The sequence below is a fragment of the Macrotis lagotis genome, chromosome X (assembly GCF_037893015.1).
Source record: "Macrotis lagotis isolate mMagLag1 chromosome X, bilby.v1.9.chrom.fasta, whole genome shotgun sequence".
In the NCBI taxonomy this organism is placed as follows: Eukaryota; Metazoa; Chordata; class Mammalia; order Peramelemorphia; family Peramelidae; genus Macrotis; species Macrotis lagotis.
Genome location: NC_133666.1, coordinates 696,097,229 through 696,121,350, shown reverse-complemented (window position 1 = coordinate 696,121,350; position 24,122 = coordinate 696,097,229). Strand labels below are relative to the sequence as shown.

The 24,122-nt window shown below is 37.2% G+C and overlaps 1 protein-coding gene across 5 annotated transcripts in view; it reads right to left on the bottom strand.

Annotated features, from left to right (window-relative positions):
• LOC141502021 (uncharacterized) overlaps window positions 1-24,122 on the bottom strand; it is a 43,522-nt gene that overhangs the window by 12,885 nt on the left and 6,515 nt on the right. For 2 of the 5 annotated variants that reach the window (XM_074206553.1, XM_074206554.1), the window contains 3 exons: window positions 19,063-19,196; window positions 16,009-17,433; window positions 4,852-11,087 (listed from right to left, as the gene is read on the bottom strand). In XM_074206553.1, the coding sequence (XP_074062654.1) occupies window positions 9,352-10,416 (1,065 nt within the window). In that variant the 5' untranslated portion in view covers window positions 10,417-11,087; window positions 16,009-17,433; window positions 19,063-19,196 and the 3' untranslated portion in view covers window positions 4,852-9,351. Of the gene's footprint in view, window positions 1-4,851; window positions 11,088-11,782; window positions 15,580-16,008; window positions 17,434-19,062; window positions 19,197-24,122 lie in introns of those variants that run through there. The other 3 variants (XR_012472366.1, XR_012472367.1, XR_012472368.1) reach the window with 2 other exon arrangements.

Here is a 24,122-nt window from a genome sequence, read left to right as displayed (position 1 = left end):
GCCCTAAAGAAGGCAACAGATAGAATCAAAGGCTAAGAGACCAAGGATGAGAATTGAGAAAAGGTCATTTGATTGAACAATAACTGTGTCCTTTGTAGAAAATGGTTTCATTTGAGTGATATCAGAAGCCCATAAGAGGTTTGAATGAGAGCAATGGAAGTGCAAGCATGGATTATAGACCTCACTTTCAAAGAGCTTGACTGAGAAGGTAGCATAGGAAAGATAACATCGGTAGCAAAGAAAATTGAGTGAGGTGAAACTTTTTTTTAGGTTTTTGCTAGGCAGTGGGGTTAAGTGGCTTGCCCAAGGCCACACAGCTAGGTCATTAAGTGTCTGAGACCGGATTTGAACCCAGGTACTCCTGACTCCAGGGCTAGTGCTTTATCCACTGTGCCACCTAACCACCCCAAGGTGAAACATTTTTAAGTATAGAAAATAATAGAGTATAATTACATTTTCCCCATTTATATATTTATTTTCCCAATTAAATGTAAAAATAATTGTCAACATTCATTTTTTTAAAAATTTTATTTATTGGGGTGGCTAGGTGGCACAGTGGATAAAGCACTAGCCCTGGAGTCAGGAGTACCTGGGTTCAAATCCGGTCTCAGACACTTAATAATTACTTAGCTGTGTGGCCTTGGGCAAGCCACTTAACCCCATTGCCTTGCAAAACAAAACAAAAAAAAACACCTAAAAATATTTTATTCATTTAAGGCTATTGGGTTTTTTTTCCTAATTTGATGGTAATAGTCTTTGGTCTTTGTTCAAAATCCATAATTCTTTCTTCTGGAAACAGATGGTATTCTCCATTGCAGATTGCCCAAAATTGTCCCTGATTCAACCATTTTTTTAAAATTTTCTCCCTCCCACTATTCCCTCCCCCCTCCCTAAGATACAGATGATATACATGCACAATCATCATGGATATATTAACATATTAATCATGCTGTGAAAGAAGAATCAGAACAAAAGGGAAAAATCATGAGAAAGAAAAACCAAAGAAAAAAATAGTTTGGGGGGCGGCTAGGTGGCACAATGGATAAAGCACTAGCCCTGGAGTCAGGAGTACCTGGGTTCAAATCCGGTCTCAGACACTTAATAATTACCTAGGTGTGTGGCCTTGGGCAAGCCACTTAACCCCATTTGCCTTGCAAAAAAACAAAACAAAACAAAAAACAACAACAAAAAAAACTAAAAAAAATAGTTTGCTTTGATTTGCATTCAGATTCCATAGTTCTTTCTCTAGATATGTGTTTGATCATTGTTTTGCTGAGAACAGCAAAGTCCATCATAATTTATCATCACACAATGTTGTAGTTACTATGTTACTTTTGGTTCTGCTCTCTTTATTCAGCATCAAGTCATGTCTGTTGAGGTTTTTCTGATATCTGTTCATAATTTCTTATAGAACAATAATATTCTATTACATTCATATAACATAGCTTGTTCAGCTATACCCCAATTGATGGGCATCTCCTCAATTTCCATTTTTTTGCCACCAGAAAAAGCTGCATATTTTTGTACATGTAAATTTTATGCATGTATGTTTTCCCTTCTTTTATGATCTCTTTGGGATACAGACCTAGTAATGAAGAATTACTAGATCAAAGTGTAGCCCTTTGAACATATTTCCAAATTGTTCTCCAGAATGGTTGGACCAGTTCACAACTCCACCAACAAATACATTAATGTTCCATTTTCCCCACATCCTCTCCAACATTTATCATTTTCCTTTTCTGGCATATTAGTCAAACAGGTGTGAAGTTATATCTAAATTATTTTAATTTGCATTTCTTAGATTAATAGTGATGTAGAGCATTTTTTTCATCTTTAATTTCTTCATCTGAAAACCACCTGTATATATGCTTTGACCACTAAATCAGTGGGGAATGACTTGTATTCTTATAAATTTGATTCTGTTGGCTATACATTGTAGACATGAGGCCCTTATCAGAAACCCTAGCTGTGAAAATTGTTCTGTATTCCTTCTAATCTTGGTTGAATTGGTTTTGTTTGTGCAAAAGCTTTTCAATTTAAGGTAATCTAAATTATCCATGCTGTCTTTCTTAATGCTCTCCATTTCATTTGGTCATAAATTCTTCTCTCCATAGATCTGATGAGCGAACAATTCCTTGCTCACCCAAATGGCTTATTTCACTCTTTTGTGTTTATCCTGCACTTAGGTTGGTCTATGCCTTTTTTTTTTAGTTTTTTCCAGGCAAATGGGGTTAAGTGGCTTGCCCAAGGCCACACAGCTAGGTCATTATTAAGTGTCTGAGAGCGGATTTGAACCCAGGTACTCCTGACTCCAGGGCCGGTGCTTTATCCACTGTGCCACCTAGCTGCCCCTACATAACACTTTTCACACAAATAGTCACATCTAAACAACTGGAAAAATATCAACTGCTCATGGATAAGTCAAACTAATATAATAAAAATGATAATTCTACATTAATTTATTCAGTGCCATACCAATCAAACCACCAAAACTTATTTTCTATAACTAGAAAAAAAAAGAAAATTAATCTGGAAGAACAAAAGATCAAGAATATCCATGGAATTAATGAGAAAATGCAGAGGAAGGTGACCTAGCCATACTAGATCTAAGAGCATACTATAAAGCAGCAGTCATCAAATCCATTTGGTGCTAAGACACAGAGTGGGTGAGTGGGATAGGTTAGGTTCGCAAGACAAATGACTACTAATCTACTGTTTGATAAACCCAAAGACTCTGGCTTCTGGGATAAGAACTCACTAATTGAAAAAAATTGCTGGGAAAACTGGAAAATAATATGGAAGAAAGAAGGCATAGACTAGGGGCGGCTAGGTGGCACAGGGGATAAAGCACCGGCCCTGGAGTCAGGAGTACCTGGGTTCAAATCCGGTCTCAGACACTTAATAATGACCTAGCTGTGTGGCCTTGGGCAAGCCACTTAACCCCATTGCCTTGCAAAAACCTAAAAAACCAAAAACTAAAAAAAAGTGTTATGTAATTATATTCATATGGTTTTATGGTTTGTCTTGGCAGGGAGACTTCCAAATATTTTATATTGCCTACAGGTATTTTGAATGGAATTTCTCTTTCTACCTCTTACAGCATGCTGAGCTTTGTTAGTAATATATAGAAATGCTGATGGTTTATGTAGGTTTATTTTAGATCTTACAACTTTGCTACAGTTGTTAATTGTTTCAAGAAGTTTTTTTAGCTGATTCTCCAAGTGTACCATCATATCATCTAAAAGAATGAGTTTTGTTTGCTCATTACCTATTCTAATTCCTTTAATTTCTTTTTCTTCTCTTATTGCTAAAGCTAACATTTCTAGTACAGTTATTGAGTAGTAGTGATAACAGGCATCCTTGTTTCAACTCTGTTTTTATCAGGAATGCTTCTAATTTATCTTCATTATATATAAAGCTTGTCATTTTAAAGAAAACTCCATTTATTCCTAAGCTCTTTAGTGTTGTTGCTTTTTGGCAAGGCAATGGGGTTAAGTGACTTGCCCAAGGTCATTCAGCTAGTATCAGGTCTCAGGTCAGATTTGAATTCAGATCTTCCTAATTCCAGGACCACTGCTATACACTGCACCACCTAGCTGTCCCCTCATTTTAGTGTTTTTTAATAGGAATAAGTGCTGAATTTGTCAAAAGCTTCCCATCAACTATTGAGATAATCATATAATTTCTGTTAGCTTTGTTACTGAGATGATCAATTATGCTGATTTTTTTCCTGTTATTGAACCAACCCTGCATTCCTGGCATAAATCCCACCTTGTCATAATGTATTATTCTGGTGATAATTTGCTTTCATCTCTTTGCTAATATTTTACTTAACATATTGGCATTATTATTCATTAGGGAAATTGGTCTATAATTATTCCTAGCCTTTTATTTGTCTACTGTGGCTGGCTATAGAGAATAGCATCAAGTTCTGTCAAATATAGTCAGAATGGAAGGGAAACAGCCCAACTTCTCCACAACTTGTCCAGCAAAATCTTGGAATTTACAATGAGACCAAATACTTTCCAAAATATCCAGTGAGAAACTACGATTCCTTCCAAAAACTGCACAAATGACTCAGAATCCCACAGGCATTAGAAAAGGATCTCCTTCCAGGAAAGCCAGTAATAGTAGTGCCTTCCAGTGGGCAAAGATGGCAAGGGACACACAAAGACTGAGGTTCTGTGTCCAGAACAGTTGGAGCAGAGGACTCCCCTGAAAAAAACTTGGGATGACCAAAAAAAGACCCAGAGTAAGACCTCTGAAGCTTTCCTGGAATTGCAGTGGACCATGTGATTACAGCAGTAGTCATACTGCAACACTCTCAGCAATCTTTCCTTAGGCATGCTAGAGATACGGCATTTTTTTTTAGATTTTTCAAGGCAATGGGGTTAAGTGACTTGCCCAAGGCCACACAGCTAGGTAATTATTAAGTGTCTGAGGCCGGATTTGAACCCAGGTACTCCTGACCCCAAGGCCGGTGCTCTATCCACTGTGCCACCTAGACGCCCTGAGATACAGCATTCTATCAGTCATTTCTTTTTTTTTGCAAGGTTTTGAGTTTTACATTTTTCTCCCTCCACCCCTTCCCCCAACAGAAGGCAATCTGATATTGGCTTTACATTTGCAACCATGATAAGCATAGATCAAAATTGAACATGTTGTGAAAGAAAAATCAGGTCCAAGAGGAAGAAAGAAAACATAAGAGATAACAAAATGACATAATACATAAAACAACTTTTAAAACTTGAAGGTAGGGGCAGCTAGGTGGCGCAGTGGATAGAGCACCGGCCCTGCGGTCAGGAGTACCTGGGTTCAAATCCGGCCTCAGACACTTAATAATTACCTAGCTGTGTGGCCTTGGGCAAGCCACTTAACCCCATTTGCCTTGCAAAAAAAAAAACTAAAAAAAAAACTTGAAGGTAATAAGCTTTTGTCTTAATTTAAACTCCATAGTTCCTTCTCTGGATATAGATGGTATTCTCTATCCCAAATCCCCTAAGATTGTCCCTGATTATCACACTGATGGAATGAGCAAGTCCATCATGATTGATCAAGACCCTATGTTGTTAAGTGTGTATAATGTTCTTCTGATTCTGCTCATCTCACTCAGCATCAATTCATGCAAGTCTTTCGAGGCTTTTCTGAAATTCCATCCCTCGTAATTTCTTAATACAACAAGAATATTCCATCCCATACATATACCACAACTTGGTCAGCCATTCCTCTTTTGATGGACATTCCCTCAACTTCCAATTCTTTTCTATTACAAAAAGAGCTGCTATAAATATTTTTATGTTTGTGGGATTTTTACCCTTTTTCATGGAGATACAGCATGCTGAATCTGAAAGATCTGGGAGTGAGGAAATCCTAACCCTGGGCAGTGAGGATCAGCATAAGAACCAGAGGGAAGAGTAAAGTTAGAAAGAATCCAGGTATCATCTCAATACTGCAGGTACTCAGAAAACAGTTTATGTGCCACGGAATTACAGACAGGATCACATTAATAAAACAGCTGCCAAATTCTACAAGAGATCTAGAAATATAAAATTTCAAAAATGTCAAAAAAAGGGATTTTTTACAAGCAAGAACACCTAATCCTACAAAAATCTTGCAAAAAAAAAATCTGCAATAATTCTCTAGGGAAAAAAAAATAAATGGACCTTTAATGGAAAGACTTCCAAGCATTCCTGATGCAAAGACCAAAGCTGAGTAGAAATTTTGAAACACAAAGATGAGTCCAGAGAAACCTCAAAAAAATTTATTTGAGCAATTGGAAGGAGTTGTACAAAGATGTTATGCTGACACTCTAATAGGGAAGAGTAGAAACCATTCTTTTTCAGGATTTTAATGATTTCAAAGCATACTGAAGAAATTAAATTAAAAAAAAAAAGTGGTCCTGGAGGTATACTGTTTCTGTTCTGAGGGTAAGAAAGGAAAGAGAGGGACAAAGATCAGAATAAAAGATTAGCAGGACTTTAATGATTTCACAACATGAGGTGCTATTATCCCCATTTTTATAGCTAAGGAAACTGAGGCAAACAGAGATTAAGTAACTTGCCCAAGGTCACAAAGCTAACAAGGTCTTAAACTGGATTTGAACTCAGGTCTTCCTGACTCCAGACCCAGCAATGTCTCCTACATCACCAGCTGCCTCAGAACTGAGAGGTACCTTAGAGAGCATTCAAACCCATCTTGTTTACTGAAGAGGAAAATGAAACCAGTAGAAGACAAGGGACTTCCAGAAAGTAAATGGCAAGAGCATCACTTAAACCTTTGTCCAAAAGACTTCTATCCTAAAGCTCTTGCCCTTACCCTGAAGAGAAGAGCTGTGGGGTGGGTCAGGGAAGTCTGTGTGCCTGGGTGGAACAAAAGTCTGCCATTCCCTCCCACTCATCAGTGTTTCATCCAATCAAAAGGTCCGCTCTCAGAGGGGGCATGGCTGGCATGAGAGTGCCTTGGTCAAAGTGGCTGTGTCCCACTGGGAAGGAAAGGTAGGCTGTGGAACAAAGAACTCATTTCCAGTGCCACTACCCAAAGAGGTAAGGAGAAGACTTGCTCACATAAGGATCACTTATGATCCTGCATAGCAGAAGGCAGGCCTGTTCCCTTAGTTTTGCTGGCTGTGGTTTTGGTTAGTCTCATCATTATTGAGAAACTCTTGACCTATCTCTAGAGATAGCTTCTTCAACTTTGAATTGGGGGCATTTGAGGCCAGGCCTCACCAAGATCAACCCACTCAGTTAAGGTTGAAAACTAACTGGAATTCACAGTTGTCTAGATTAGGAATAGAATCTGGACATAACCTTGAGAGCCAGGGTCATAGCTGAGGTCACCTCCCCTCCAGGAGACATTAGCTCCTCCTAATTTGCTTCAAAAAATAGAACAAGTCATGGGTGGAAATGTGGAGAAATAGAATGCAGCTTTCCAATGGAGGTATGAAGTCTTCACACCTCAACCCTATAAACAGGACAACAGTGATTCTCCCTGAACCTTCAGCCAGTTTACCTCAAAGAATGAGGTGCCAAAAAATGCTGAACAAAAGGTATTGTTCCAGAAAGAGTAAGGTTTCTCAATGATAAACCCCAAACTTCACTTATAAGATGAAAAAAATGCTTCCTTAATATTTCCTAAAGGGGAGCAAGGCCATTTACATCCACAGGGACAAGTGCAGTGTGGTATATGCTGGGAAGACAAGAACAAAAAAAAGAGACCCTGCTTTCAAGTTTATATTTGCATAAGTTGCAAACATGAGAACGGTGATTTGAGGACAAAATTTTAGTTTGAGAAAAGAATGATAAAAGGATGGTCACAGGAAAAGTTGATTAACTAGCAAAGGTGATGTTACTCTTCTGGGGATGGAAATTGGGGTTGGGAAAGATCATACAGTAGTAACCAAGGTCTGGAGAACTATAAAGTCATAAGGGAGGGCATTATAAATGATAACGGCAATTTGGTTACTAGTAAGTGGTTTTGGTATATCAAATACAGAATGCATTTATAAACATTTTTTTAAAAATGAAGCTAAATATCTTTAAAAATAAAACCAAGTGAGTTTAAAAAAAAACAGTATCAAGGTGATCCAGTTGCAATGCAAAATATCAAGTGTCTTCTCCATCTTCCTACACCTGGTTTGAAATTATTCTTGGAAGTCAAGTTTTCAACCACCATAAAAGTACCAAATGTAATTCCCAAGGAAGGTGTAGTACAGGAGAAGAGAGTCAAATGGGTCAAAATCTTTGTCAAAGAAAGGGGGGAAAAGAATGAGGCAAGAAAAGACTATGGCATTGGAAGTTCATAGGATCACAGATTTTGAATTTGAAAGGGACTGTAAGAGATCATCAAGAAGAGTGGGTGTGGGGACAAAACCCAACTTACAATTGGTTTGGGGCAGATGGTAAGAAACCAGAAAAGAATGTAAGCACTTATTTCCCCAGCAAGTTTAGCGTAATGAAGGTAGAAGAAAAATGATGTGTTTGATGGATGAGGATAGGAAACATGGGATAGATTTGGGGTAGAGGTGTTAAGACTATATTTGAATATAATGATGAGTAATTGGAGAGGGATAAAATGAGAATGCATCAGAGAATAAATATTCTGATGAATGAGAATGATGGAATAGGGTTCTAGGGTAGGTCATACTGCTCCAGATCAAAGGCACAGGCAGAGGTTAAGCTTCAGCAATGAGTAGAGATATTTCTGTCACTATAAGAAAAAAATTAAGCATGGGTGATGATTTTGCAAAAATTTGAGGAGCTAAGTTGTAGGGAACCAGTGTTGCCAGACTTGCCACCATCTTCTCAATGATTAGTCTAAGTTATCAGCTATAAAGTTGAATAATGGGAAAGGGAGTTACTCAGAAATTTGGGGAAAGATGAAAAAGTTTGGATTATCCAATATGAGAAATATGAGACTGACATAAAATAATTTAAAAACTAAAAATGTTAAGAAAAGTATGTACTCTGAAATCCTTTTAATTTATATTTTCTTTATACTTTAAAGTATTCATGTTTTTCTCCAATATAAATTCTCTGAAGTTGAGAAAGTTCACTGTTCTTGAAGAAAGCTATCCCACAATAATTATATTCATAAGGGTTGTTGTTTTTACAGCATAAATTATATAATGGTGACTCCAGACTTTTGGTAAGAAACATTCGTGTACATTATACATCCAGGAAATTTATCTCGGCAAGTAAATTCTATATTCTCGTGAAATGCCTTTTCACATTCATTATGTTCTTAAAGTTTTTGTCTACTGTGAGTTCTCTGATGTCGAATAAGTCCTGTCTTCTGATGGAAGGCCTTTCCACACTCATTACATTCATAAAGTTTCTATCCACCACATATTCTCTGATATCCAGTGAGCTGGGTTTTCTGGTCCAAGACCTTTCCACAATCATAAAGTTTCTCTCCAGTATGAGTCCTTTGATGTCAAGTAAGGTTTGTATTCCACTGGAAGGTCTTCCCACATTCATTACATTAATAAGGTTTCTCCCCAGTGTGACTTCTCTGGTGTTCAGTGAGCACTGTACTCCATTGAAAAGTCATTCCACATCCAGTACATTCATAAGGTTTCTCTCCCATATGAGTTCTCTGATGTTCAATAAGCACTTACCTCTTTTGGTAGGCCTTCCCACATTCATTACATTCCTAAGGTTTTTCTCCAGTATGGATTTTATGATGTTCAGCAAGCACTGTCCTCCATTAAAAAGCCTTTCCACATTATTGCATTCATAAGGTTTCCCTCCTGTATGAATTCTCTGATGTTCAGTAAGCGTTATTTTCTGTTGGAAGGTTTTCCCACATTCCTTAATACATATGGTTTCTTTCCAGTGTGAATTCGTTTGTCGACTAAGTTGTGTGCTCCAAGTGAAAGGTCTTCCCAGATTCATTACATACATAAGGTTTCTCAACAGAATGAACCACCTGATGTTGAGTAAGATGTGACTTCCTATGAGTTCCCTGATATTCAACAAGCACTATTCTCCATCGAAAAGATTTTCCACATTCATTACATTCATAAGGTTTCTGTCCAGTAGGAATTCTTTGATGTTGAGTAAGGTTTGTGTTCCATTGAAAGGTCTTTCCACATTCCTTATATCCATAAAATTTTTCTCCAGTAAGTAGTTTTGGATACCCAGTAAGTACTTTCTCGTGGTGGAAGGACTTTCCAGAGTCATAAGTTTTCTTACCAGTGTGAATTCTCTGATGTTGAATAAGATTTGTTTTCCAGTGGAAGCACTCTCCACATTCATTCTTATGAAGTTTCTCACCAGTATGCATTTTCTGATGTTCAGCAGTGTCCTCCATCAAAAAGACTTTCCACACTCTTACATTCATAAGATTTCTCTCCTGTATGAGGTTTCTGATGTTCATTAAGTGTGGACTTCTGCTGGAAAGGCTTCCCATGATCATAAAGTTTCTCTCCATTGTGAATTCTTTGATGATGAGTAAGGCTTGTATTCCAATGGAATCACTTCCCACATTCATTACTTTCATAAAGTTTTCTCCAGTATGGATCTTCTGATGTTGAGCAAGCATATTCCTCCATCGAAAACTTTCCACATTCATTACACTAATAAGGTTTCTCTCTTGACTGAGTTCTCTGATGTTCAGTAGGAACTGCCTTTTGTTGGAAGGCTTTTCCACATTTCTTACATACATAAGGTTTCTCTCCTGTGTGAATTCTTTGATGTCGACTAAGATGTGTCCTCCATTGATAAGTTCTCCCACATTTATTCCATTCATAAGGTTTCTCTCCAGTATGAATTCCCTGATGTTCATTAAGCACTGACCTCTTGGGATAGAGCTTCTCACATTCATTACATACATAAGGTTTCTTACTAGAATGAACCCTCTCATGTTGGGTAAAATGTGACTTTGAATGGAAGGGCTTCTTACATATGGTACATTCATAAGGTTTCTTTCTAGTATGAGTTTTCTGATGTTCAGTTAGGACTGACCTCTTGCAGTAGACCTTCCCACATTCAATGCATTCATAAGATTTCTCTCTAGTATGACTTTTCTGATAATTCAGCAAGCACTGACTTTGACCCAAAAGACTTTCTATATTCATTACATTCATAAGATTTCTCAGCAGAACAAACCATCTGATGTTGAGTAAGTTTACTATTTAGACAGAAGGCTTTTCCACTTTTAATACATTCAGATTTCTCTGCATTATGAATTTTCTGGTATTCCTTTAAGTCCTGACTCCTGATGGAAGATGGCCATATTCATCACAAACATAAAATTTCTCCCCTGTAAGACTTTTCTGGTTTTGAGGAAGAAGTTTGTTCTGACAGAAACCTTTCTCACCTTCATTAACAAAGAGTTTTCCGCAGCACCGATTCTCTGATGGCCAATAAGGCTGGTATTCTGGAAGAAAGTCTATCCACAGTCATTAGGTATATGATATTTTTCCTCTCTGTTCTGCTTCCTCTTATAGTTGATCCCAGATTCCCAGCTTAATTTCAAACTGGAGAAAAAGGGAATATCACTTCTATTGCTTGTATCTTGGGATGATTCTTCGAGAAAACTGTCCATCTTGGGAGGTGAATCCTTGGTTTTAGGGCTCTTTTTCCCTTCTAAAAGAAACACAGCAAGAAAGTATTCCCTGGTATTTACTATATTATATTTGGCCCTATATTCTAGCAGGCTCTTTAAAGAAAATATTTTAAATATCAAAATATATAACAAATAAAAATACTACTTTGTTTTTCTATAGTCACTTCTTTTTATTAAATGCTTTCTCATGATCCCCTAGACAAACTTGTGAAGTAGGCAGGTCATTCGATTATAACATTCTTTTATAACATACAATAGAAAAAAAGTGCTGATCTGGCATTTTCAAGAACTAGATAATGGAGACAAAACTCATTTCCTTTTTAATATGTCTAAGTCTGGTAGATCATATGAATGACATAAAGTTTGCCTAAATTTTGCCAAATTTTTTAATGCCTATAACTAGGATGGCAACATTACCCAAATTAAATTATATATTAAAAGAATAGATAATTCATAATGAGAATGAAAGATTTATAATAGAATCATGTTTGATAACTTCAGCTCAGAAGGGAATAATTTTTAAATAATATTAATTAAAAAAATTAGCATGTATGGGAATAAGCTAGATACATCAGATGTCACATTATAAAATATGCAAAGTTCCCAGGTGATAAAAAAATCAAAATGTATAAAATAAAAACACATACTAGGAAAATTATAAGTACATTGCAATGGTGAAGGAGGAAAATTGGAAACATTTCTAAAAATAAAATAGAAAGAGGCAAAATAGATGTATTTGGTTCTATAAATTAATAGGTTATTACACAAAAAGAAATCTAGGAATTGAAATATAAAGGAAAGGAAAAAAACAAGGACAAACCTGTGCAATAGTTGATTTGTATAACCTCTGATATTTAACATCCATAAAAACTTGTTAGAATTTTTTAAATAGGGGTGCTAGGTGGTGCAGTGGATAAAGCACCGGCCCTGGAGTCAGGAGTACCTGGGTTCAAATCTGGTCTCAGACACTTAATAATTAGCTAGCTGTGTGGTCTTGGGCAAGCCACTTAACCCCATTTCCTTCCAAAAACTAAAAATTAAAAAATTAAAAAAGAATTTTTAAAATGTATCTGCCAAAATACACATTATTTCTCAGAAACACAGATGACCATTAACTACTCAAAAACCATTCAAATTCTCCACTAATCTGAGAAATGTGAATGAAAACAATAGAGACAAAACTAAAGCAGTAAAGAGAGAGACAAAGAAAGGCAGAGATACAAAGAGACAGAGGCAGAAAGAGCTACAGAGGCAGAGAAACAAAGACTGAGACAGAGGGGTGGAAAGAAGCAAAGATATAGAAAGAGACAAGGGAAGGAGGCAGGAAGACCTGGGTGTATTTTTGTAAAAATTCCCATCAGCAAGCATTAAATGTAATGGGGATAAGCTAGAAGGGATAAAAACAGGATTGAAACCAGCAATATTGTATTAGAAAGGTTAGTTTTCAGAATAACATGAAAAAAAGAATTGAGGGAATCAGAGTAGTTAATGAAACAAAACTCTATATGGAGGATATGATATATTTAGAAAATTCTAAGGAATCAACTAAAAACAAACTACTTGCAACAATTAGCAACTTTAGTAAAGTTGCATGATATAAAATAAACCAGCATACCTATATAGTATCAATAAAGTCCAACAAGTTATACAATGAGAAATTCCATTTAAAGTAACCAGACAACAGAAAATATATGGGAGTCTGCCTGCCAAGATAAAAACCCAGAAACTATATGAGCACAATTACAAAACATTTTTTTTCTTGGTAATCTCATATATTTTATTTTATATAATTAAAAACATCATTCTGAGAAAGGGTCCAGACTGCCACAGAGGTCCATGACACACATATAAAAAAGATGAAGAACGTCTGATTACATTTTTCATACAAATAAAGTCACATCTAAACAACTGGAAAAATGACAACTGCTCAGGGGAAGGCCAAGCCAATATAGTAAAAATGATAATTCTACCTAAATTAAATTACTTTTCAGTGCCATACCCATCAGTCTACCAAAAAATATTTTATAGAGCTAGAAAAAATTCATCTGGAGGAACAAAATATCAAGAATTTCAAGGGAATTAATGAAAAAAATGAAAAGAAAGGTGACCTACCTGTACCAGATCTAAAACTATATTATAAACTGGTAGTCATCAAAACTCTCTAGTACTGGCTAAGAAACAGAGTACAGGCTCAGTGGCATAGATTAGGTACAAAAGAAACAGGTAAATGACTATAGTAATCTACTGTTTGATAAATCCAGCTTCTGGGATAAGAACTCTCTATTTGACAAAAAACTGCTGAGAATAGTATGGAAGAAATTATATGTAATGGGGATAAGCCACTATGGCAGAAATTATGCATAGTTCAACTTCTCATACCCCATACCAAGACAAAGTCAAAATAGGTACAAGATTTAGACATAAAGGCTAATCCCATACACCAATCAGGAGAACAAGGAATAGTTTATCTGTCAGATCTATGAAGAGGGAAAGAGTTTATAAACAAATAAGAGATAGAAAACAGTAAAAAATGCAAAAAAAAGTTCTGATTACATACACTGAATTAAAAAGGGTTTTGTGTATATAAAACTTCATATTTTGGTTAATAAAAAATTATCTCCAAAAAAAAAAAAGAAAAGAAATCATGAGCAGGTGAATTTCAGAAAAGCCCCAAAAGACATGCATGAACTGATGCTGAGAGAAGTAAGTAGAACCTGGAGAACATTGTTCATATTAACAGCAACTGAAGAATTTAAGGACAAAAAAAAATTTAAATAGACCTGTCTTTAGCAGAAGTTAAGGAAAAGAAAGAGAAAGGCAATTGGAAGTGACTAATCCACCAAATGGATTAGCAACAGCAGCAAAAGCAGCTCCCATGAGAGGATAAGCGGTAAGGAAAGGTATAGGAACATGAGAGTTTATCTGGGGGATCATGTTCCCCAAAAGCAGGGTGACCTCACATAAGAAGAGGAGTCATCAGGATATGGTTGTTTGGTTTTTGTCCTTCATTATCAAAGAAGGCCAAAATGACATAGCTATATTAGAGGTGAGTTACAGTGTGTCCGACTGTGGCCAGTCAGACCAATACAAGCGTGGAATGTTCTCCCACAGATGGGGCATAAAGAGTCCATGTGAACAACTGGGGTGGTTACTTTAAACACACAATTCATATTTCCTGTGAGCTCTTCCATTCTGCCTTGCTCATAGAGTACAGCACCCTCTCTGATGAGGGTTCTCCATGCTGAGTGGACCTGTGCCAGTGTCGCCCATGCTGAGCAATCAATTCCAAAGTTCTTAATAAAGACCTTTAGGGTATCCTTATATTGCTTCTTCTGACTCCCGTGTGAACACTTGCCCTGGCGAATTCTCCATAAAATAGTCTTTTAGGCAAGCATACAACTGAAATTCAAACATCATACTTGTACTCTCTGTAATAACATTTGAATGCTTGGCAGTTTAGCTTGAGAAAGAATCTCAGGATCGGTCATCTTATCCTGTCAGGTGTTCTTCAAAATCTTCCTAAGACAATTTAAATGGAAGCAATTCAGTTCCCTGACACGGTGCTGGTAGATTGTCCTGGGTTTTGCAGGTATACCATAATTAAGTCAGCAAAACAGCTCCGTAAGATCTTCAGTTTGGTAATCAGTTTGCTATATATCTCTTCTCTCCCACACTTTCTTTTGGAACCTCCCAAATACTGACCTAGCTCTGACAATGCGAGTGTCAACTTCCTTATCAATGTGTACCTCTCTGGAAAGGACACTGCCAAGGTAAGTCAACTTGTCCACAGTACTCAAAACTTCTCCATTTGCTGTAATCAATGGTTCCACATATAGATAGTCTGGTGCTGGCTGATGGAGTACCTCTGTTTTCTTGGTGTTAACTGTTAGTCCAAAATTAGCACAAACAGCAGATAATTGATCCATATATTGTTGCATATTTTCTATTTCTTCCTCATTACAAATCCTTCCAATACTGTCCACCATGCCTGGAATTCTCTCCCTTCACATCCTTTCTCTTGATTTCCTTGATTTTCTTCAGGTCCGAACTACAATGTCACTTTCTGAAAGAAGTCTCTTCATTCCTTGACCCTGCTAATGATTTCCCTCTAAGAATACTTCTACTTTATCCAGACTCTCGTTTATACATATATCTTTGCAAGGGGAGACGCCCATGAGACTGGGAGCTTCTCAAAAGCAGATCTTGTTTTTGCCTTTCTTTGTCCCAGTGCTTGGTACACAGTAGGCACTTAATACATGTTTGTTGATGACTGCAGTCTGATTCAAATCTGCTTAAAGCAAGCACTCAACCAGGTGACTTCAGAACTAAAACCTCAAATAACACATGAAGGTGAAACCCACAACTATGAAACAGTGATTTGATATCTCCACTGGTCTTAGACTGGAGGCAGGGGAGGAAAAGGGAAGGTAGAAACCTGTTGATTGTTCTGGCTCCAACATTCGCTCTCTCTGGGGCCAAGGCATTTTTTCTCCTGACGCCTAGTTCTTGATTCTGTAAATGGTCATAAAATGACTTATACTCACTCACTGTTGTGATTTATACTGGAAATCTTGAGTCTAATAAAAACATGGCTATTCATATCGGACTCTTTGTGCAGTCATCAGAGTGTGACGTTAGTGCTGAGCAAACCCCAGAAAGAACATTGTTCCATGAAGACAAAGCTACTATGAGGGGAAAAAACCCACCTAGCTTCCATTGCCTAGGAAGATAAAGTCACCAGAGAGAGCTTTACTGAACCTCAGAGGCCCCAGGTTGAGACAACGGCTTGGCTCCCATCCAAGTGCCCTTGCACAGGCTGCTTTCCCCTCTTAAAAGCCTGTATTCACTTCTGGAAAATGAAGGGCTTGGATGAGGGGATCCCTGAGGCACCATTTTGTAGGCTACAGATTGCACTTCAGAAATGAGCATCCTCCCACTCACCTGGGGGGTCTTGGCTGCTAGGGGGATAGGGGCCATTGTCTCTTCGTCAGTTCTTGTATGTTTCTGGGAAGTCCAGAGTCTGAGAACTGGGGGGGGGGAAACAGGAACCTGGAGGGGTAGTGCAAGGGTCCAGCCTCCACAGGGTCCTTGGAACCTGACAGGAGAGAATAGAGTCGGCGAAATGAGTTGAGTCAACAAAGGGGTTAAAGGCAGGAGCAGGTTGACTGACTGTCTGCTGCTCAGATTTATTTTTATAGTCTCAGAATCATGTATGCATCAAGCAAGCAAGCTAAGATCATTTCCTTGGTTACAAAAGTGTACAATTTTCATTATCAATAATATAATTCATGTGGTTACAAGTTTAATCATGTAGTTACAAGTTTCATTATCAATCACATAGTTTTTTTATCCCTGCTCAGACCATGATGACCTCAACCTGTCTGTTACCTAGTTTATTACTGCATTGTAAAATTGTTCATTTAAAGTTATTAATTAAGCAATTCTTTTTTTTTTAGGTTTTTTCAAGGCAAACGAGGTTAAGTGGCTTGCCCAAGGCCACACAGCTAGGTAGTTATTAAGTGTTTGAGACCGGATTTGAACCCAGGTACTCCTGACTCCAGGGCCGGTGCTTTATCCACTTATGCCACCTAGCTGCCCCTTAAGCAATTCTTTTAATGGAAAGTTTTTTATATTTTCTGTGTAAGTAGTGTTCTTCGATACACTCCCTTAACAATCTATAGTGAGGGTCATTATGTTTGTCCACCCATCCATTAACTCTTACAATAACCAATTTTCCTTTCAGGCCTTGTTGGTAGAAACCACGGTTTCTGTGACGTTTTTATTCTCTCCCAATAAAGTAAGACTGTTAGAGTTCACATATCGGTCACCTATACTAACTATTCTTTCACCATCTTTTTCATATATTCCTTTGTATGGTAAGGGGGGCAAAACTGTTAATTTCCCTGGAATTCTATGTGACCTATCTTGTATCTGTTTTCCCTGTATATATTCTGACTTCTCCTTGGAATTCCCAGTGTTGGGTTTTCCAGAGATTTCATAATGTTGAAACCTTTTGTATGCCTCAGAGAGAGGCAGTCCTGTCAAATTTGGACAGAGTTTACAATCTGTTTTATTCAGGGAATTTCTCTGGAATTCTTCCTTTATAGTCATTCCACTATTAGGATGAGTAAGTATTGTAATCAATAATAAACCTATAAATATGGGTATACATGGAATCCCCATATATATTAAAGAAGGAAATGTTGTTCCATCAGGCGGTGTGGCCGCTTTGAGTCTTCTTGCCTCAACTATGTCAAGCAGCTTAGAGACCACGGCTCCCAACATTGCCCCCTTTTATTTTTAGTTTGATAGCAGAAAGTTCAACTTGGGCTGTTCGAATTAATCTTATTATAATCTTGAAGAAGACTGGAAGACAAAAAAGGAAGATTAATAGAGATAATATAACACCCAAAGATGCTATAATATACATTATTAAATTACGAGAATTAAAGAAGGACTTAAAGTTTGTTAAAACATTTGAAGTCACATCAGCGGAAGTCAGAAGAACCAATGGAGCAGAAGACAGGGCAGATATTTGGAAATGTAATTTTGATAAATCTAATGATAAATCAGAATGATTCCAGATACCAAGGACATGGTTCTTAACATAGTCCCAGGATATAGCCGAAGCGGTCCACGGGGGGGGAATACAGATAGATTTCAGGGAAAAGGGAAAAATGACACCTAGTGGATTGATGAATCGTCAAGTCTCTTAACTGATCCCCTAAATATAGAACTGTCTCCTCTAGAGCATTGACCTTAGCTTCTAGCTTCCTATCAATAATTTCCTGTGACATTAAGGCTAGGGAACATTCTTTGTAATCTGATCCACTGTGTGTGCTATATGCACTTCTTGAATAAGAGCAGTGAAGGCTAAGGCAACAGAAGTTATAATAGCAATTAAGGCAGAGACTCCCAGTATCAGGGAGACTATAAATATTTTCTGCCAGGAATGAGCATTACTAATAACGTCTAAAGCAAATCACCCAGAATCATCAGACCAGGTCTCATTAAGGGTAGTAGGGAGCAGAACAAAAGAGGGTTGATGGATTACAATAACAGCATTTACATTAGATTTAGAATCAATGCAATTAGAAATTATACAGGTGGTGCAGTTAACAACAAATAAATCTGGAGACATTTCTTTTATAATAAAATCAGCATCAGATGGAACTAACAAGAGAGCAAAAGGCGCTGAAACACATGATCTAACAAAATAGGACATATATTTTTGAGTCGGATGTTACATTTTTAAAGGGTGAGATGCCATAGAAAGTTTGGAAAGAGAGGGCTGTGCAAAAGGAGTGTTATTAAGAGAGAGAGAGAGATACAAAATTGGAGTAGAAAAACCCTATTAATAGGCTTGAGGGGTTTGATAATCAAATTTAAAGCTGTCCAATTAAACAATTGTGCATTATTAAAATGTCTAAAGTCATTAAAAAGTCTGTAATTAAAGAAGGGGCTCGATATTGAAAAATCAGTAACTGAGTACTTGGTATTAGTAAAAGGGTAGGCAACACCACGTTTATATCCACAAGCTTTCCAGGAAGGGAATCCTTTAACAGGATGGATCAGAGCCCATTCTTCATCAATGAGTGACAATTCTCCACAAAATATGAGAGAAGAAGGCCTAGAAATTTTTGAAGCTTTCAGAATGTAAGAAGATGTAGAAGTCACTGGAACAGAAGTAACTAAAACCCAGAAGGCTCTGAGTTTAGTAGTAGTGGGAGCATCAGTGAGAAATGATCTAAGGCCTACAGGAATACAAGTTTTATAAGGTTTAGGAATAAAGGATAAGCAGATAGGGGGTCCATGAATGAACCCAGAAAAATTGAAATTATAGGATTTCTGAGGGATAATAAAGGAATCAGAATCTCCTCCCATAAGGAGAGAATTATTAGAAAATACAGGCACAGGTAAAGACCAAGGAGTCACATGAAAAAGCGGTGGTTTGGGAACAAAGCTCCAATAAGTATCACAAGTAACACTAGGTACCTGAAAAGTGAGGATAGAGATCATAGCAAGAAAAAGAATAACTGGAATAATGGGATGTCCTTGAGCTCGAACAATCTCCTCAGCGTTTTCAGAGCCAGTCTGCAGGGGTCCAGCCTCCGCGGGGTCCTTGGAACCTGACAGGAGGGATAAAGTTGGAGAAATGAGTTGAGTCAACAAAGGGGTTAAATGCAGGAGCAGGTTGACTGACTGTCTGCTGCTCAGATTTATTTATAAAAATAAGACTATAAAGTCTCAGAATCATGTATGCATCAAGCAAGCAAGCTAAGATCATTTCCTTGATTACAAAAGTATACAATTTTCATTATCAATCATGTAATTCATATAGTTACAAGTTTAATCATGTAGTTACAAGTTTCATTATCAATCATATAGTTAATTGATTTTTTTATCCCTGCTCAGACTATGATGACCGCAACCTGTATGTTACCTAGTTTATTACTGCATTGTAAAATTGTTAATTCCATTTAAAATTATTAATTAAGCAATTCATTTAATGGAATGTTTTTTAATATATTTTTTTAGGTTTTTGCAAGGCAAATGGGGTTAAGTGGCTTGCCCAAGGCCACACGGCTAGGTAATTATTAAGTGTCTGAGACCAGATTTGAACCCAGGTACTCCTGACTCCAGGGCCGGTGCTTTATCCACTACGCCACCTAGCCGCTCCATGTTTTTTATATTTTCTGTGTAAGTAATGTTCTTCGATACACTCTCTTAACAATCTATAGTGAGAGTCGTTATGTTTGTCCACCCATCTGTTGACTCTTACAATAACCAATTTTCCTTTCAGCCCTTGTTGGTAGAAACCATGGTTTCTGTGACTTTTTTATTCTCTCCAAATAAACTAAGGCTGTTAGAGTTCACATATCAGTCACCTGTACTAACTATTCTTTCACCATCTTTTTCATATATTTCTGTGCATGGTAAGGGGAGCAAACCTGTTAATTTCCCTGGAATTCTATCTGACCCATCTTGTATCTGTATTCCCTGTATATATTCTGACATCTCCTTGGAATTCCCAGTGTTGAGTTTTCCAGAGATTTCTGAAACCTTTTGTATGCCTCAGGGAGAGGCAGTCCTGTTAAATTTGGACAGAGTTTACAATCTGTTTTATTCAGGGAATTTCTCTGGAATCCTTCCTTTATAGTCATTCCACTATTAGGATGAGTAAGTATTGCAACCAATAATAGACCTATAAATATTGGTATACATGAAATCCCTATATATATTGAAGAAGGAAATGTTGTTCCATCAGGCGGTGTGGCCACCTTGAGTCTTCTTGCCGCAAATGTGTCAAGCAGCTTAGAGCCCCTGGCTCCCAACAGAGTAGGCTTTGCCTCTCTGGTCCAAGATCACTCCCCTCCCCCACCCCAGCTGAGTTTTAGCTTGCTTAAAGCCCTCGGACTCTGCTCCCAGAACATAATTTACCCACTATTAAACATCTACACTGAATAAATTGCAGTACCAGACACTGAGGACAGAAGGACATCACTAAGAGCCTCCTGAACCTCAAGGATTTCAACTAAAGGTAAAGACTCAAGAGGCACATCAAGACAACCTAAGGTCAGGGGAAGAGTAGCTAGTTGTCTCCTTAGACACAGAATATTGGGTCTGGAGTGAGGCTGACCCTATTGATCTCAGCTTCCTCATCTGTAAAATGAGCTTGAGAAGAAAATGGTAAACCACTCCAGTATCTTTGTCATGAAAACCCCTAAATAGGGTCACAAAGAGTCAGGCACAACTGAAAACAGCTAAACACCACCAGGTCAGGAAAGGCATCTCTGTCAGTAGAGGCAACTTTTAAGACAAGGATTCTGAAAGGCAGAGGTAGGCAGGGAGCCCAAGCACAGGAGAAAAGACACAAATACAAGAAACAGGAGAGGGAAGGTCAAGTGAAGGTTACAGGCTGGACAAAAATCAGAGTTCTGAGAAGTCAGTTTGGAAGGAGGTTGGCAAGCAGATTGTGCTCGCTCAAAGGCTATGCCCAGGAATGTGGCAGTGCAGGTTGTCTGTCAGGACAGGGATGGCCACAGACAGTTCAGGATCAATCATTTAAGATGGTCAGTATGGAAGCCCTCTAGAATCCAGCAAAAGGGGAGGAGGATCACACCAAGCAGAGAAACAATGGTGTCTGAGGTCTGGAGTATAGCTCGACCAAAGTAAAAAACAGACATTCACATAAAACAGATAATTTTGATTACATTAAATTAAAAAGATTTTTCACAAGCAAAATCATTACAATCAAGATCAGAATAAAAGTAGAAAATAAGCAATATTTTTTTTACAGTGTTTCTGATAAAAGTCTCATTTCTTAAATATATAGAAAATGGAGTCAAATTTATAAGACTGCAAGTCATTCCTCAACTTATAAATGGTCAAAAGATATAAGACTGGCAGTTTTCAGAGGAAGACATTAAAAAGACAGTCACAAAAAAAAATGCTCTAAATCACTACAGATTAGAGAAATGCACATTAAGAAAACTCTGAGGTACCACCTCATACTATTAGATTGGATAAAAGGACAGAAAGAAAACGATAAATATTGGTGAATATATAAGAAAACTAGTATACTAATACACTGTTGGTGGAGTTGTGAACTTGATACAACCTTTCTGGATAGTAATTTGGAACTATGTCCAAAACGTTACAAAATGTGGTATTGATCTAGCAATTCCACTACTAGGTCTGTATCCCAAAGAGATCATAAAAAAAGAGGAAAATAGCCCACATCAACAAAAAAAAAAAAAACATTTATAGCAGCTCTTTTTGTGGTGGCAAAGAATTGGAAATTGAGGGGATGTCCATCAATTGGGGAATGGCTCAACAGATTGTGCTATATTTTGTCCTTCATTTTCAAAAAGACCACAACATCAAGGATGTGATGCCATGACAAGCCCATGAATTGGATTTGAGTGAGGGGAACAGTGCTAAATCACCAGCCTCACTTTCTCCTCTAGAAACATCTGGGTTCAGATAGGAATCAGGACAACTGGAGATGGCCCTGGAGATGGCCCTGGAGATGGATGCGAGGCAATCAGGGTTAAGTGACTTGCTCAAGGTTACACAGCTAGTAGATGGTAAGTATCTGAGGTTGAATTCAGACTCTCACCCAACTGACTCCAGGGCCAGTGCTCTATCCACTGTGCCACCTAGCTGCCCCAGTAGTATGATTTCAGAAAAACTTGGAAAGACATATTAATTGATGCTGAGTGAAGTGAGCAAAAGTAAGAGAATATTGTGCATAGTAACAATATTCTGTGATGATCAACTGTTAGACTTAGTTCTTCTCAACCATACAGGGATCTAAGATAATTCTAAAAGCCATACAATGGAAAATGCCATTCACATCCAGAGAAAGAATTATGGAATATGGAGGCAGATTAAAATACACTATTTTCACTTTTTAAAAAAATCTTTTTTGTTTATTTTTCATAATTTCCCCCCTTTCTTTCAGTTCTTCTTTCACAAGTATACAATGACTGTACAAATATAATCAAGTTTCTTGCTATGTTGGGGAGTGGGGGGGGAGGGTAGAAGGAAGGGAAAGACAAAAATTTGGAGTCCAAAATCTTACAAAAATAAATGTTGAAAACTATCTTTATATGTAACTGGAAAAAAATAAAATAAAAATAAAAATAAAAATATTTTTTTAAAAAAGAGCTCCTTAACCCTGGCAGAGATTGATGGGTAGCAGAGCAGGAAAACTCATGGACTCCTCAGCATTATGTTTTTAAATGCATGCAATAAAACACAGGATTGCAAAGGAAATAAACTCTACCAAAATGTAAAAGAACCTTGTTCAGAAACCCCACCCAGGGGAGAGGAAACCACCCAAAGAGAAGTTTTAGTACTTCCTGTAGGATATCTCATTTTGTCCCCAGTGCAACCCTGCCAAATTATTCCCATTCTACAGATGATGAAAACTGAGACAAGAAGGGATGGATTGGTTTGTCCAGAAACATGGTACCAGTATCAAGTGGATAGACCATCAGGCAGGGAGTCAGGAAGACCAGGCTTTTAATCCAACAAGAAACTTACTAATTGTGTGATCCTGGGTCAGACATTTCATCTCAGCCTCGGTTTGCTTCATTATAAAAATGGAGATAAAATAGCACCTATTTCCCAGGGTTGTGTCAAGAAGATCAAAGGAATTAATTTTCAGAAAGTAATTGGAACATTGTCTGCCATATAATAGGTCTTATCTCAATATCAGAAGATGTTGATTGTAATTATTCATTTGTGTAAAGTGTTTAGTAGGGGCGGCTAGGTGGCACAGTGGATAGAGCACTGGCCCTGGAGTCAGGAGGACCTGAGTTCAAATCCAGCCTCAGACAATAATTATCTAGCTGTGTGGCCTTGGGCAAGTCACTTAACCCCATTGCGTTGCAAAAAACTAAAAAACTAAAATAAAATAAAATAAAGTGTTTAGCACAGTGCCTGGCACACAGCAGGTGTTTAGTATATATTCAATGCAATAATTAATGCACTGTGCTATAATTTTTGCAATATAGTATATCTAATAATTATGTCATTATAAAACTTATACATGATAGTTATGGTATTTAATTATTATGCATTACATAATTTTGATGATGATATAAAGCTCTTAACACAGAGCTAGTACACAGAACGCAACATACAACTATTACTATAACATTTCAATAATGACATGTAACACATACTTATTATTTAAAAGAATCATATATTTATAAAACAATTAAGATGATGACAATGGTGATGGTAGATGTCTCAGTACAGTGTTTGGCAGAGAGTAGGTACTTTAAAAATAATACTTATAATAATCATTATTATAATTATATTATTGTACTATAATTATAATAACGACATAGAACACAGTTATAATATACAATAATTTGTATATATCATATAATTGAGATGCTGGTGATAACTGTAAAGGTCTCAGTCCAGTGCTCAGCACAGAGTAGGTGTTTTATATATAAAATCTATGATAATTATTCGTATATAAATATCTAACATATACTTATTATAGACAATAATGCTATATGTTATAAACTTGGCTG